The sequence below is a fragment of the Haemorhous mexicanus genome, chromosome 5, assembly GCF_027477595.1.
Source record: "Haemorhous mexicanus isolate bHaeMex1 chromosome 5, bHaeMex1.pri, whole genome shotgun sequence".
In the NCBI taxonomy this organism is placed as follows: domain Eukaryota; kingdom Metazoa; phylum Chordata; class Aves; order Passeriformes; family Fringillidae; genus Haemorhous; species Haemorhous mexicanus.
The window spans coordinates 37,505,032-37,518,494 of record NC_082345.1 but is presented as its reverse complement, the minus strand read 5'-3'; the positions used below and the strand labels follow the sequence as shown (position 1 = coordinate 37,518,494).

The window sequence follows — 13,463 nt, the reverse complement described above, 5'->3', positions numbered from 1 at the left end:
TATCAGTCAAAATCACATCATTCTTTCCTGTTTAGGGAAAAAAATGACTACTGAAGGTAAATCCCAGTTAATTCCTGTTCATCACCTGAACTGCCTTCCATATGTACCTGTGATAAATTCCACATTCATATTCTTTATTTGATGCTGTTCATAGAGCATCGTACTCTTACTTGTTGCAAGGCAAAGACATTAAGAGAAATTAAGAAAAAAATTATTAGCAGGAAGGTATTTATACACACTTATGACCTGGCATAATAAATAGTATTTGCCTGTATTTCAACAATCTTCTGACTACCGGTGCTTGTTTTACAATGCAGGAGCTAAAAAGAGTTCTGAAGCCTTTCAAGACACTGTTGCTAAAGGAGCTTTTCCTCAACTCCCAGAGCAAATTGCCTGGCCATATGATAAGTCTCACTGATCCTCCTTGAAATCAGTATGAAATCAGTATGAAGTGTAGACCCTTCAGAAGCAGAAGATTTAATGAGGGGGAAAGGAAAAGTTGCAAATGTGTTCTGAAAAATGGATTTCAGTTTTCTTAGACTATGAAAACAAATTTTCTGTGTGAATTTTATTAAAGGGTGTGCTGATTTTATGAGCCATATTTTACAAAGGAAAATAGGATGGAAGAGCCACAAATCTGTACGTCTGTATTGTATTTAATTAAGATAATAAATTATCTGAGTTGTGGATTTCTGTTTTGTTCTGCTGCTCTAAACTATGTAGCAGCTTAAATTTGTCAAAGGATAGATGATGTAAAAGAGTAGGAGAGGGGATTCAGTTCCATTAGTATGGTGCAATGGCATAAAATTACAGTTCCAAAATTTGGGTAATATACTGCATGGGATTAAGAATGCAAGATGACCAATGAACTCTCCAGAGCACTGTGCCTCAGTTTTAGAGAGAGAAATTGTAAAGGAGAATTGAATTGCTTTTCTACTCTGTTTAACTAAAAATCATAGACTTGTTTTTCACTCTTTGATGTGAAAAACTTGGTGTAGATCCTGAGCCTATTCATGTATTTATGAACTGATGCATCCAGAATAAAAATGAGACACAAAAAAAGCATTTCATACAGCAAAAGGAAAATGTTTCATGGAACTTAAGAGTCCTATAAGTGGGAAAGCATGCAGGCCATGCTTTGAATTTAAAACTGTCCAACTTTTAAGTCCAACTTTGAGGAGTCTCTTAGAAGCTAGAAGTTTCTTTCACAGATTAACTACATTGTTCTATATTCCAGTTGATAGAGTTCCTGTTTCCAATTTTAAACAATTCACCCATGAGAAGCAAATTGAAGCACTGATTTAGAAGAAAATATTCTCAGATTTCATTCCCAGTTCCTAATATCTTCAGAATGACCTTGAAGAAACACTTCAATATTTACTTTAGTTTTGTATCTATGAAACGAAATTAGAAGTATTTTCTTTTTCTCATCTGCATTATGCTATGAGGCCTCATGCAGTCAGGGGTGTCTAGATTACATGACATAACATGACATAACATAACATGGCATAAGCCTTCATTTATAACACAAAAAAAATCCAGCCAAGACCTATACAAGTTCCATCTGTGCTTCAGTCTTATCTTTGAAGTGTGTAAGAGATTTAAAAAAACCAATTGTTCTGTTTTGCAATGAGATTACAAATTGTTACTAGGATTTAGTAACCAAAGGTTCATCTTCATGAGATATTTTTTGAAAATGCTGTCCTTAGTTTACTGCCTGGGCCATTCATGTACATAGCAAGAGAATGTAAATATAAAGACTGCAAGATTCATTTGTTTTCAGTAAATCTCTGCCTGAGAATTTGCATTTGATTTTATCACCTCATGTGTTTGGTTGGGGGAAGGTTACTTGTTGTGAGTTTAGAATACAAATTTTGTAGTCAAAATTAGACATTCTTGATTGTTTAATAATGTGATTTCTATTCATGGTGCTCAGCATAGAAAAATAATGCACAAGAGGAGAGAGCAATTGAAAGTTATTTGATTGCAGTCTTTAAAAGGATGAAGTCTGTATTTAGCTGTAATCAGCTGCCCTTTGAAAACCTCTTTTCTGCTTTAAAACAGCCTTTGTACAGTCTGCATCTGCCATAATTGGTTTTCTGAAGTCAATAGTGTTGCTTCATTTGCCTTCCTTAAAGGCTGGGGGTGGCAGGGAGAAGCGAGGGAAGTGTAGTTTCTCCTAGACCAGAAATAGAGTCTGCATAAGCATTCCTCTGTTCCAGTATTTCTGTAGATATCTATTTGAAATTTCATTCTGCTGTTTTTTACTCTCTTTTCAGCTTCTGGTTGGGATTATTCAAGCAGCTGAGCTGCCTGCATTAGATATGGGTGGTACATCTGATCCCTATGTGAAAGTCTTCCTGCTGCCTGATAAGAAGAAGAAATATGAGACAAAAGTCCACAGAAAGACCCTTAACCCTGTTTTCAATGAGCAATTTACATTCAAGGTAGTTTTTTTTATAATTATTGATGCTTGTTAATTTAACCACTTTGTATCTCGTGCTTGGCTATGAGTTTAGATGTCTTTGTTAATTGATAACTGCAGCAAAATTATTTTTCATGTTGTAGAAAGCCATGATAGTCAATCTTGCTATATAATACAGAGTCACAAAGGTTTGAAAGGCAGAGTTTGGTTTTAGGCACTTTGATTATCCTTACATATGTCAATCTGATCCATATTTTATGGCTGGATAAAACGTACAAGAAATTCAGAAAACAGTGACACTTTGACAAATGTCATGTAAATGTCACTAGACCAATGCTTTCTTTAAATATCTGATTTATGAAATTCAGGGTAACATTTCCTGAAATATAAATTAAAACTCAAGGGAAGTAAATTGGTGAAGGACAAGATGGCAGATTAATCTTGCTAGACTTCATCATAGTAGTTCTTTGCCATACTATTTTATGTATGAAGAGAAATCCTTTCTCAGGTTTAATAAAATATTCAATAAATAAATGTAGATAAGCCTTACATTACAGTATTTACATTGTTCCAGTAGTATCTATTAATAGTGGTTTTCTAAAACTATGGCCAAATTTAAACCCCAGTTAAATAGAATAAAGGAATAGTGTACAGCATGTTTCACAGGGCTTCTCCTTATATACATTCCTCTGCTGTTACTTCAGGCCTTTCTCTTTGTGCCCAATCTTATAGTGACAGCTACAGATTGAAAACAGGGACAGTGAAAGACTCAGGCTATGAAATCATTCAATGAGAAAGATATCCCTGCAGGCCACAGCTACTACTGCATATATAAGCTTATTTTTTCCTTGAAGATGTTCATAAAAGTAATCTTTTGTGGGGAGTTATTTCTATCTTGAGCTTTCCTAAGAGAGCATTTGAAAGAAAACAGAGTTCTAAATTACATATTCCCATGCAGCTCACTAAAGCAAAGAAAGAACAAATAATGCTGTCATCTAAGATGAAGACACAAGTTATAAATCAGATCAGCCACTTCTGGACTATAATGTCCACTTGTTGTAAGTCACATCTTCACTATTTAAATTTTATGCTCCAGAAAATAGTTTGTTTTCCATGGCAGACCTGACGGAGTGTTTAGGTGCATCTCAATATGGTGCTGATCATCCCCTGTGGTCTGTGGTCTGTACTTGAGAGAAAACCAGCAGAGCATGCCAAGTACTGTCATTGTTCTGAGGACTCCAGTGACCATTTAACTGGAACTGCAGCTATAATAACAACTTCCTTTGGAACTGTTGACAGTGTCTCATTTGCTTGTGCAGAGCTTTGCTCCTGTGACCCACTTCAGGTGGTGCACAGCTCCTGTTGGCATCCTTCCCAACTCTCTGGCAGTGCTGCCCACCAGGCAGCCCAGGCCTGTGCTGCTGCCTTCTCACAGGGCACAGCTGCTTGCCTTCCTCCCAAAGTACAGCTCATGGGAATGAGTTGACTTGTGTGTTGCATCTTGAGCCCTGAACCATAGTCCTTCCCTTTTTCATTTCTTTTTCCCAGACATCCATGGTGCTGTTCCAGGGTGCAAGTGTTTGTCAGACTGCAGCTGTCTAAGTTGTATACCCACACTGCAGTGCCAAAAGGAACGGAAAAATCCTCGCTACACCAGGACTACACCAGCCTGGCAGAGGGAAGTGTTCCTTCTCAGATCCAAAGTGGGAAGGGTTCATGTCTGGAGTGACACATCTGTGCCAGAAAAACACTCCTGTATACGTGTCCTTTTACCAAGGTCTCACTTGCTTTAAGTCAAGAGCCTGATCATGTCAGAGAGCAGGGAGAGGAAGCAGCCCTTCATGAGAGCTGAGGCCATCCTTGGTAGTCCAGAACAAAGCTGGAGACTGGAGCTACATTAGAAGTAATAAATGAAGGGAACATTTAGAAAGGGAGGTAGCTAAAATGAGCTTTACTTAGGTCAAGTACGGAAAAGTAAATAATGATGATGTATTCCAAGTGACCAGGATCCATTAAGGGGTATTGTAAACAGAGAAATAAACTTCAGAACATTTTTTTTCTCCTGTTTTCTGGGCTGTGTAAAAATAAAACATTATTTAGAATTTTTCCTTTCTCATACCTTTGCCCTTTCTAGCTTTTTAGAAGCTACAGATAATTTAGAGAAAAAAGATTTTGCTGTGGTATCTCCTAAGATTTTGCTGTAGTATCTACTAAGATACACAGCCATGTACCACTGAAACTATTCAGCTCTCAACTTGATAAGCTTATTCTAAATGTTATATACGATGCTATGTAAAGGGAAAATTACTACTTAATTAGTATTTTAATAAGCAAGTGGAAGCTGAACAGTAACGAAAAACAACAGTCCTAGGGTTTAAGCAGACAAGAACATAGAGGTTAACAAGGCCAATGGTAATGCAACACTTTTGCTTTCTAATAAATAAAGTATTTACTGAATCCCATGAAAACCATTTATACTTGCAGGATATATTCAGATTGACCAAGTGTTGATACAAATCCAAAGAATTCCTAAATCAGATCTTTTCAGCCAGCCACTCAGGTGTAGCTTACCTGAACTGCATGTCTCCATCCTAATATTAAAAAGGTGACTCGTAAACATCCAAACCACAGCATCTGTCTGAACCACATGAGAACAGCTGGAGAATTAGTCAAAATTTGGCCTTCTGCCACCACAATTTCTAGTTACACATTGTGACCTGAAAAGCACCTTAGTGTCTAACATGTGAAAAGTGTAGTATTGAAAACTATGCCTTGGTAAGTATTAGGTATTGGTACTGTAAGAGACAAATCCAGTGTCTAATTACTTTGTTTTATATCTAGTAAGCAAGTTCTGCGTTTTTCATAAGTCTGGGAGCTAGCCATCTCTGAGTGACGACAGGTGATTTATTGAGGAAAAAACACCATTGTGTGAAAAGTTCATGTGTCTTCAGTGCAAGTAATTTGGCTTCTTGTTTCAGTTTCATCACCCACAAAATGATTTGAAGTAGAATGAGAAAAACCCAGGAATGATGAGTGAGCTGCCACATTGTTCTATTGAGTGCCAGAGCCTTGTCTCAAGAAATACTGCATCTGGTGACTCTGAAACAAATACACCTCATAATTTTCTCTGCAGTTCAATTTACCTGAGATGACAGCTGATAAACCAAAGAAATAGATTTGCATTGTAGTGGACCAATCTTTATTGTCTCAGATGCAGAGTTTGTCATTTCCTTGTCTTTGCAGGTGCCATACTCTGAGCTGGGTGGAAAAACTTTAGTGATGGCAGTTTATGACTTTGATCGTTTCTCCAAACACGATATCATTGGGGAATATAAAGTTGCAATGAACACAGTGGACTTCGGTCATGTCACTGAGGAGTGGAGGGACTTGCAAAGTGCAGAGAAAGAAGAGGTAAGAAAAATCACTTTTTTTTTATCCTCACCTAGAGAAACAGACAAACCAGCAATTTTTTTTTTTTTTTTGCTGAGACAGTTCCCATCTGTTATCAGCATTCCTCAGATTTACTTTGCCTGATAAATTTTTGATAAGCATCTTTTCCAATACTCACTGAATGCGACATTCTCCTCTGCTAATTCAATCATTCTTTTCAATACTTTATGCAACATATTTAAAATGTTTTCATGAGTTTGACATTTTCTTGAATTGCTGAATTTTGGGTACATAGAATTTGCATTTGATTATAAGTGGTGTGCATTCAGGTTTCTTGGTGATTCTCAGGAGTTTGCATCTCAAGACATCTTATTGTGCATGATGATAATGGTAGAGTTTCACTGAAATACCTTACAGTTCTATTGAACTACTATCCAATAATATCCTTTGATTAGAATTGTGAATTTTACCAAAACCTTGGAATGGCATCTTACTCAAATATTTATCACCTTTTTTATTTTCCTCTCATTGTCACCATCCCTTGGATTCATTATTTATTAGGTATAGTGCTACTTGTACACAAGGCACTTCTTGAAAATATTTCATCATCAGATTGTGCATCCTGTGAGCTTGTTCATCCTGATATGTCTAACTTTTTGCTTATTGTAAGACTATTTTTTCCTCATTTTTACATTATTTTTCCTTTTGATTGATAGACAGTATTTGCCCACTCAGAGTGCATAGCATGCTTTAATTCTCTGGTGAGAGGAGAAGTAATCATGAGTTTGAGTTTCTCATCATCTCATTCAGCTAATAATGTGCTTTGGATTCAAATCTTAGTTTCTGTAATTAAAGGGACAATCTCTGAATGAAATCTTTCCTTCTCACAAGTGATGAAAACCTGAGTATTGATTTAGACTAAAAGTGGTGAAAACAGTATCAAATGCAGAACCATGCACCCTTCTCAGGTTTTCAGAAATGGTAGATTTCAGTCTTCCTTTTTCAGTGTTTGTTTTTAAGACTGTATTTTCAGATGGCTTTTTTCAACTACTTATTGATTTGAAAGCCACTGCTACATTAAGAGTTCTGCAGGGCATTTTTTCATAGTGGCAGTTTTTGCAGGGCTTTCTTTCTGCAGGTGACATCAGTGCCCTGATATATTGAACACTTTTCTTCCACTCTTAAATATGAAAATGAAAAAAGAGATAAAGGAAGTTTTCAGTTCAAGGGCTCTGTTCTTTTAAGCATCCAGCATACTAGAAAGCTGAAAATGTGAAATTGGAGTGTATTAACCCTTCCAAATTTTATTAAGTTACAAATTGGTCTTTTATTACACTACTGTCTGTGCTTTCAAAGTGTTTCATGCTTCTCTGTTTCAAAACACATAAAATAAGCCAAACTATGCAAAAAGGAGTTGTCACTTTGCCTTCGTAGTATAACTTTAGGCTTTTAGAACATAAACAATGATGTCCCTATATGCAGCTTACAGATAACATGCTACAGATTAGTGTGGGGTTTCATCTGCCCTATTGCATACAAAGTTGCTTCTTAAGTATTCTAGCTGACATCCACAGTAAGACCTGATGCAGTCACTTTCATAACATTCATACCCTGCTAATACAATATGATTAAAACCTTGCTTGAAACAGATACTGAGTATGTGAGCTACTTCCAGACATGCATTCTGAGTTGGAAAATACTATTTATCAAAACAGAAGGAGATAATTAAAATAAATAATTCTGGAAGTATTTTGATATTAGAAGAGTATTGCAAGAGCTTTGAATAGTTTGCTGTAGAGATGAAATCTAGGTTGCCCTCACCTTTCTTCAAATTTCAGGTACTATTTATGCAGAAAAACCACTGTTATTTTTATACTTCTTTGATGGGACCTTTTTGAAGTTGCCACCAAAGCAACTACAATGCAACTAAAATGGCCATTTTATTTATAAGGAGCTAGGCAATATGATGATATGAAAGCATCATGAAAAACTATGCTTAGACCAACTCCTTAAATATTTTTTCATACTACAGGAGGTCTCATGTTTTATTTTTGCATCTCAAGCATGCAAGGTATCCAGTCAATATCACAACTTGGGGTATATGGAGACATTTTAATCCAAATTTTCTATATACTATGTGTAGCTGGTTTGTAACAGCTCATAAGCTCACTGTACAAATAAAAAGTGATCCTACAAAAACTACTTGCTCATTAGACAAGTGTATTTAATCCAAACTTAATTCTGCTCTATTATGGAACCTCTACTTCTTTCACATATATGTTGAGCCAGATTCAAGTAATTGCTTAGCCCGATTTGGAAGAGAAATCTCTACCAAGAACCAGGAGAGGTGTATCTGCCAGCAGTTTGGGAGCTGTGTTTCACATGAAATGTCATGCATATTCCATATTTGATTCAAGTCCTTACCATCTTTGATGTTCCAGTCCCTGCTCCACAGAAAAGATTCCAAGCAAATTCTAGTGTATTTTAAGTGGTAATAAGTAGGGATGGGAGAGATCATATCTGCATAAAGGGATTGTCATCTGACCCAGCAGATGTTGCAGAATTCATGGCAGATACAGCTGCAACCAGGAAGTATCCTGGTTTCAGAGTTAGCAAAAACAGTGCTGTGTGTATGAAGGCTAACATGATTTACCTAGATCATAGACACATGTTTGTCTCTTGGTTGTGATCATGAATATGATATTGTGGTCTGGCTTACTAAAATAACATATTAAAACCTGAGCAACTGTATTTCATCCAAAAATTTATGACAAATTCTACTGCTAACAAAATATCTTTTGCTGACTATTGCACATATTGTAATTGTGTAATGAATTTGTCCTTGCACATCTGCATGAGATTTGCAATATTTGAAGAATGACAGGCTTTCTTTCCTTTCTTGCCCTTACAACACTTAGGCAAGTTTGTCAGTTCTCAGCAATCTAGTGCTAACTACAATTCTAAATATGAAATTAAGTATAAGTTTGAAATTAAGTATAAGTTGCCAAAGTATCCTTAATGTTTTAATTATGACCCCTAGACAAGATGTATACCGAAGTGCATCAGTGGCAGTTGTCACTAGTCACTTTAAAAGAACTATCTAGGTGGCATCAGTCAAAGTGGTTATAAAAATCTCAGTTTTAGTTATGTCACATTCAGTTGATGCACATCACAGAATTACAACTTAATTACCACTTCAATCATAGGGGGCAAAACAATTTTACAAGCAGTTACTCTTCTTTTTGCTCATAAAGCTCCACTGTACATTCTGTCCTTTTTTTTAAATGGGCTTAAAATTGAAGACGGAGGGTGAAGGTTTAATGAAATAATGTAAGCTCCATCTCTCACAGCCTAGTCACTTGAATGACATCTCTCTGACACTGCATTCTCTTCTGGGAAAGGTCTTATTAATATATTTATGTTGGTGAAGTGCTTTGAAGGTACAAGCCTTTGTGTGGAGCATTTGTTATGACTGTGAGAGGGCTTTGGGAATGTGCAATGACTGCTAAATATTGAGGAGGCTACTGCTAATGAGCTGCATACCTTCAATCTTTTTTCCTTTTTTCCTTCCGGATCTAAAAGCCGCTGTCCCTGTGTCTAGTAGTCCTTCAGTCTCATTTGACTGAGAGCGTGGGAGGGAGGAGTGGTAGATACTGAAAGGTTATTCACTTTTACCAAGTCTGACATATAATGGTTTGGGCACAGAGTGTTAAAAAGCAGATCACAGGAGTTTGCTCCTCTCTGTCATCTACCAGATGTCGTTGCTATTAACTTTATCTGAGTACACACTGCATCCAATATCTGTTATCACTCCAGTACAGAAGGCCAGACAGACCTCTTCTTTGCTCACAGTGGTGTGAATCATACTGAGAGTCATCTTCTGAATACTTCAGCTGATTTCCCTCCAGACATTTTGTTATATTGGCACTTAAATTGAAAACTGGTTGCAGCAAACATGCCAAGAAATTTTAGGGAATATAAGGAAGAGCAGAAACAATTCTTTCCCTTGAAAGCAGTGGAGAAGCAGAGTCTTATATCATGAGGAGAAGGATCTTTGTTGACCTGACGATATCCAGCACCAAGAGTTCTGCAGATCTTTCACAGCTGCCATCGCATGAGACTCCCTGCATTATCTGATCAGGCATCCAGCATGGTTAGGTTACATGATGGATGCATGCTCATACCACAGTGAGTGATGATGGGTAAATTTTATACAAGGCTTCTGAGTGGGAGGTCTAGTGGAAAACACCACACTCCTATGGGATGCACAACCCCCAGTGGGAGAGATGCATGGTGCTGCCTGGGAAATGGATGAGAGGGAGGCGTTCTGCAGATGGAAAGAGGAGTTCTGTGAACCTTGACTGTGCTGTTTGAGAGGATTGTTCTTTCCTGCCTTATCCAGAAGTAAAAAGTGAAGGAAGGAGGTGGAAAAGTGGGCCTGAAACATGTGTTTAATACCTTGGTGTACTTCATAGAAGTTTGAGACTGCAACAAAGTTACTGAGCCTCCCAGCTCATTGACTCTCTGGAACTGAAACTTGCAGAGATCTAAGAGGAAAGGACATTTTTACAAAAGTCACTGTCAAATTACAGCAGCAAATCACTGTTATTTTCTGTTATAGCTACATGAGCAATGGACAGATGATCTAATAGGCTTTGCCCATCGCTGGTAATAACACTTAGTTCTTTTACAGCTTTTCAGATAGCCCAGTGCTTTGCGAAAGAAAGTATCGTTATCCCTATGGAGATGCTGTCAGAGTGTCAGACAGATTTTAAAATGTGAGATTTCCTTTATTTAACTGCATGTTAGATTGGAACACTGTGTTTTCTTCATGGTGTTTACATCTTCTCAAGTTCACTTCTTCTTACTCCCAATTAAAACTTTAAAATGTTAAATCTAAGGAGCTTTTAGTTTTCAGGTTTTGTGAAGAGTTTATGCAGTAAACAGAGATTGTTGAATGCCTGTTCAACATTGTAAGTGCAGCATCTGTCCTGCCAAGGAACTGAATTTCCTACTGAGATAGGGAGCAAAACAGAGGTTCGGAAGTTTGAGTTTAAGCAAGCCTGCTGTAAAATTCTTCAGCAGCTAATCAGTTGTTTTTCATCTTGAAATTGAAGATGCTAAAATTACTTTAAAGGTAAAAACAATATGATTCAAGTGGAGCTGTAGGGGTTCTGTTTTCAGTTCACTAGAATTATGCATTTCTTTTCTCACCTTTCATACTCAAAATGCTGGCAATCCCACTCTATATACTTTGTTGAGTATTCTCTTTTTGACTCCCTCTCTGGAAGAGATGCCTTAGGAGGTCACTTTCTTGTGTTATAATAAAAATAATGTAATTGGCTTACTTGAAATCAAAAGGGACCTTGTCTTGATTCATCTCAAACTGTCTGGCTTTACAGATATTAAATTCAAATACAGAAGATGGTATAAGAGGAAGAAGCTGAGTGATAGTGTTGAATTCAGGCTCTTCTGGGGCCTTTCTGTTCCTGGACAGTATTCATTCTGAGATCAGAAAAACATGTATTGCTTATTTGCCAGAAACATTCTTATTACCATTTTCCTTTCATGTGCAGAAGGGCATCCTGAGGTTAAACTGTGCTGAAATAGTAGATCCTACACTTGGTGCTAAGCATCTAATGACCCGTAATACACAAAATAATAATAATGTTTGTTTCAGACAAAGTATATTGCTAAGAACCTTGTAGAAAATTACAAGGCCTAAGGAAGGAAGAGTGGGAAATTCCCAGCCTCCACATGTTAATGTTACTGTGTGGGATTTTATTGCTCAAGCAGAAGATATTTTGAAGTTCAAAGATACAGCCACATTCAATGGCAATTGGAAAGCAGTGTTCTGAATAGTGTTTTTATGGAGTTTTGAGAAAGCTACTGAAAGGGATCAAACTCATCAGAAGCTAGAGTATGAAGAGATATTTTGGATGGAAACTGCAGAAGGAATTCCTGGAAATACAGATTTAATTATGGAGTACTCCCAAGTATAAAGCTCTGTAAAGAGCAAATGCAAAGATTGCAAATGGATCTGTAGGACCAGCTGATGAGTGAAAGGGCCACAGAACGTGCTATATCTGAAATTGTTCAGCATTGTTCTCCAGCTGGACTTTTATGTACTTACTTATTTTTCTGACTACCAGCATCAGTGAATGCATAATCCAGAGGCAGAAATGGCCTCACTGGGATTCCAGGCAGAAGCTTTGCAGTAGTCCAGGCTAATACCTTATTTCCCTTTCTCCCCTACATTTCCAAACCAACAGTGACAAATCATTATCTGATTGCTGTTATAAACCAGGATCAGGAGCTGAGGGAAGCTGTAAAGCAGCTGTATCAAAATACAGTGTCATTAGAAGGACCTTCAGAGCAGAGAGCAGCATTTTTACAGTCATGAAAGAAGAGCAGGTCTCACAAAGATGACAACAGCATTCTCACTAGAAGGTTGAGGAGGGGATGTATGCTACTCCAATCTTTTTGCTTTGTTGTACCCACTCCATGTAGAGCTAGAAGATTTTGGTTTCCAGAAACATCAGAGAAAGATGTATTTTTGAAAAGGGGAGACAAAGGTTTAGGAATAGTGGTCCAAAAAGAAAGGGATTAGCCATTTTCTTTATATTTTTTTTCCTCTATCACCTTTTAAACACTGATTTACACCATGTCAGAGATTACCATAGTAACCATTTAACCTCTTTTCAGAGCCTGTTGTGTTTCATTTTAGTTCAACAATGAGCTTAAACTGGTATCTGAAGCACTTTGCATTGTACCTGTGGCAGGAATTAGCACAAAATGCCCTAATCACAGTTAGAATCCAGAACATAAGACTGTAGGTTCAGTTCAGAGGTATTAGACTTTTACTTAGTTTATGCTAATGTTTTGAGAGGGAGAGTACATGAATTTAGGAAGTATTCCAAGTCTTATTTCTAGGCTAAATGGACGACAGACAGAGAGAACTCAGTCCTGCAGTTTCCTGTTTTGTTGTATCATAAAAGCCAGCCTTCTACCAAAGGCCAAAGAAATCCCTCACAGTGGCTGATGTGTTGTTAGTGTGTTACAGGTAACACAGCAGGGTAGGTTTAGTGCACTGGTACTTCTCTCCTTTTCTGTGGTCTTCTGCAGCTTACTTTGTGATTGTCACCATCATAACTAGAGAAGCATTCAGGGGCTGTCTGGCTGGCTTGCTCACTAGAGGGATGGAGGGCTACTGTAGTTGTTTTGTCCCTGCCATTAGCAGACTTTTCAGGGTGTGATTTTTTTTTTTCTGTAGAGGGCTGGAGTATGATCACTGCAACAGAATTACTACTGCTGTGTCATTAAAGCAGAACACAACTCACTTTGAGTTACCATCATCAGTGCGCTGATGAAATCCATTTCCAATGGATTGTTTTGGATCCAGATTTGTTCTGTATGTGCTTCTTGCTGGCCTAAAGCTGGAGGGAAGCATGTACCTGAAACTGAATCCAGTGACATATGGAGGTCAAGATGTTTTCCTTGACAATTATGTCTGCAATCACAATTACAGAAATAATGTCAAAGATAGAAGTTTCCTAACTAGCAGTGAGAGAGTGAAAAGTTGTGTTATTGCTGTTTGGTCAGCCCCCTGTGTTTGCCTACAACAGAATGGAATTGGGAGGTACTGCAA

At 37.5% G+C, this 13,463-nt stretch overlaps 1 protein-coding gene across 3 annotated transcripts in view; it reads left to right on the top strand.

Moving 5' to 3' along the window:
- Positions 1-13,463, top strand: part of SYT1 (synaptotagmin 1) — a 332,804-nt gene that overhangs the window by 256,535 nt on the left and 62,806 nt on the right. For all 3 annotated transcript variants that reach the window (XM_059846865.1, XM_059846864.1, XM_059846866.1), the window contains 2 exons: positions 2,280-2,447; positions 5,669-5,836. In XM_059846865.1, coding sequence (XP_059702848.1) covers positions 2,280-2,447; positions 5,669-5,836 — 336 coding nt within the window. The remainder of the gene's footprint in view (positions 1-2,279; positions 2,448-5,668; positions 5,837-13,463) is intronic.